This window comes from Aptenodytes forsteri, unplaced genomic scaffold (assembly GCF_000699145.1).
Source record: "Aptenodytes forsteri isolate BGI_AS27 unplaced genomic scaffold, ASM69914v1 Scaffold267, whole genome shotgun sequence".
Lineage (NCBI taxonomy): Eukaryota > Metazoa > Chordata > Aves > Sphenisciformes > Spheniscidae > Aptenodytes > Aptenodytes forsteri.
The window spans coordinates 1,751,796-1,754,801 of NW_008794173.1; the positions used below are offsets into that span (position 1 = coordinate 1,751,796).

The 3,006-nt window shown below is 51.9% G+C and overlaps 1 protein-coding gene across 1 annotated transcript in view; it reads left to right on the forward strand.

Moving 5' to 3' along the window:
- BHLHE40 (basic helix-loop-helix family member e40) overlaps positions 1–2,843 on the forward strand; it is a 6,643-nt gene extending 3,800 nt beyond the window's left edge. Inside the window, exons 3-4 of the mRNA XM_019473165.1 lie at positions 500–698; positions 1,712–2,843. Of these exons, the coding sequence (XP_019328710.1) occupies positions 500–698; positions 1,712–2,571 (1,059 nt within the window). The 3' untranslated portion in view covers positions 2,572–2,843. The remainder of the gene's footprint in view (positions 1–499; positions 699–1,711) is intronic.
- The last annotated feature ends 163 nt before the right edge of the window (positions 2,844–3,006 follow it).

Genomic DNA, 3,006 nt, shown 5'->3' on the forward strand with positions numbered 1-3,006 from the left:
CAGCGGTGCCTGCGCGGCCGGGTCTTTGCCTGCCATTTCAGAGGGGATTTGGGGTGGGGGTTTTCCCCCCGCCTTGCGTCCCGCGCCCCATGGTGGCCGCACGCCCGAGGCGGGCTGTAATCGCCTCCCAAACTTTCCCGGGAGCAGCGGAGTCCTCGAGTGGCTTCGTGAGCCGCGGGGCTCCTGCGGGAGCTGCCCGCGGGGCTCGCCCCCCTCGCCCCCCCGCTGCCGGCCGAGAGGAGCCCCCGGCCGGATTCCCCTGCGCTAGGGTCACGGTGCCAGCAGGGGCAGCAGAACGGATAAATAAAATACTTTTCTTCGGGCTATGCAGCTGGTCCGAAAATACCCATAGGGTTCCACGATAGCCTCCTCTGGAGCCTGCTTTTTAACTTATTTTCATGGAATGTGGTCGTTTATAGTCCTGTACTGTTCAGGATCAAGGCACTGCCTTTAAGCCTCCTCTCCAAACTGCATCGGTCCTTCCTCTCTTATCGGAAAGCGTTGGCAGCCCTGTCGGGCTCCTGCGTGCGTGGCCGACCCCGCGGCAGACGCCAACCTGTCCCTTTGCTTTCAGACTCTAGGTCACTTGGAGAAGGCTGTGGTTCTCGAGCTCACCTTGAAGCATGTGAAAGCACTAACCAATCTCATCGAGCAGCAGCAGCAGAAAATAATTGCTTTGCAGAATGGTTTACAAGCGGGTGAGTATTCAAATCGCATCGTGTGAGAACCTGTGTGTGCTTGATGGACTTTCTCTCGGAGCCTTTGAAACGCAGTTGTGACACTTTGTTCCTGAGAAGGGAGCAGGCAGGAGTTCTTGCCTTTAATCGCCGTCATTTTCTCTCGCTTTGCTTATGAGCTTTTGCAAAAAAAGTTGCATTTCTCAGTATGGTCAGCGTAGAGTGCCCTGTGGATTTGCTTTGAAGTTAAATTGGATTTTGAGTAGTTTTATTTAAAGCCCGGGTTTGCTGTGAGGTTTTCTCCAAAGCCATTCGAATCTTCCCATCATATTCGTGAGCTTTGGATCGAACCCAGTTTCGTTTGTTTGGGGTTTTTTCCTGAAAATACATATAAATATGCTTTTTACAGACACCTTTTTTAGGTCCCTCTATAAACAAGCTAGCCTGTGTTCTGCAGGCGAAGAGGGGACCCGGTGTGTCAGCTTATCAGGCTTTAGATGCACTTCCTCCTTCTGTTTTCACATGTGGCACTCACGTGAATCTGATAAAGTAAAATTTAGTTTTTCTGAAGAGCCTTCCACTGCTCCGACAGCCACAGGGAGTGCAATAGAGCTTTAAGCCGAAGCAAAATCGCCCGAGGTTGGCGGAGCTGCTGGCGGGTAGATGTGCTCCAGGAGCTCTCTGCCTGGAGGTGAAGGGCGAGGTGCAATCTGCCTTCCCCGGGGTGTTTCCCAGAGAAGGCACCAGCCTGACTCACTCCCTTGCTCCGCACTTCAGCACCTGTTGAAGGTGGCATAGACAGAACTAAAAAATAAGCTTGAAGTTACTATGTAGAAGCGGACAGACGGATGCTCAAATAAAAACGTACGCTTACACAGAAATCGGGGAAATGTACGCAAAATTCAGGTTGACCATCAAGTTCCCTTCTCGAGCTGTGCTGTGACTGAAGTTTAATAGCGTCTGCCTCGAAGATGGTAATGGAACTATTTAGCACGTTGTTAATTTTTAATTTCTTTCTGTTAATGTTTCCTCAGGTGACCTGTCATCAAGAAACCTTGATTCCAGCCAGGAAATGTTTCGATCCGGTTTCCAGATGTGTGCCAAGGAAATGCTGCAATACCTGGCAAAGCACGAGAACGGCAAGGACCTGAAGTCGTCCCAGCTGGTCAGCCATCTGCACCGAATGGCCTCCGAGGTGCTCCAGGGCGGAGCCGGCCGCAAGTCCGGAGACATCCCTCCTAAAATGGTGGACTTGAAAGAGAAACCCGTCTCCTTGACCAAAGCGGCGGAGGGACATGGGAAAAACTGCGTGCCTGTGATCCAGAGGACATTTGCTCACTCCAGCGGGGAGCAGAGCGGCAGCGACACAGACACGGACAGTGGGTACGGGGGAGAGCTGGAGAAAAGTGACTCCAAATCCGAACAGCAGTATTTCAAAAAGGATACCGAACTCAAGTACGCCGTCCAGGAGAGAATAAGCTCTATTAAGCAAGAGACTGAGGACCCGCCGGCCAAAAGGAGCAGGCTGGAGTCGCCGGAGGACGAGGGCCCTTTTGGCAGCGACATGATGGGCTCTTCCAGCAGCTTCCTGGGCCCCCACGCTCACCAGCCTCCCTTGTGCCTGCCTTTCTATTTGATCCCACCATCCGCGACAGCCTATCTGCCCATGCTGGAGAAGTGCTGGTACCCGGCGTCCGTACCTGTCTTGTACCCCAGCCTCCCAGCCTCTGCCGCAGCACTTACGGGGTTCATGAACCCCGATAAAATCTCCCCGCCTCTGCTGATGCCCCAGAGACTCCCTTCTCCCGTACCAGCCCACTCTCCTATCGACTCCTCGGCTCTGCTTCAAGCCTTGAAGCAGATTCCCCCTTTGAACTTGGAAACCAAAGACTAAGCGCAGTGTGACTCTTTTCCTTCCCCCCCCTTTTTTTTGTTTTTTTTTTTTTAGTTTGAGACTGTTTCACTTCTATGTATTGGCTGGACTGAGGTGTGGGGATAAGGTTCACTGCACGTAGGAAGCTAAATCCCCCTTTCTCTGACTTGTCAGGTAGCTTGGAGAAGGATGAAGGATGCGCCCAGGTTAGCGATTCAGAACTGCTTCCAAAAGAAAAAAAAAATAAAAGGGTTTTGTGCTTTACCCCTTACCTTCTTCCCTCCGCATCTACAGAACAACAGTTGACTCGGTCAGCTGCGACTATATTGCAAAGCTGTGAAAAAATACTCCATTAGGCAGACTTGGTTTTAGGGTCTGTGAATATAAAAATACGGTACTTCTCGTAAGGGCTTTTAAGGCAACGGCCCCATCGCCAGTAGTTTGAGCCGAACTGAT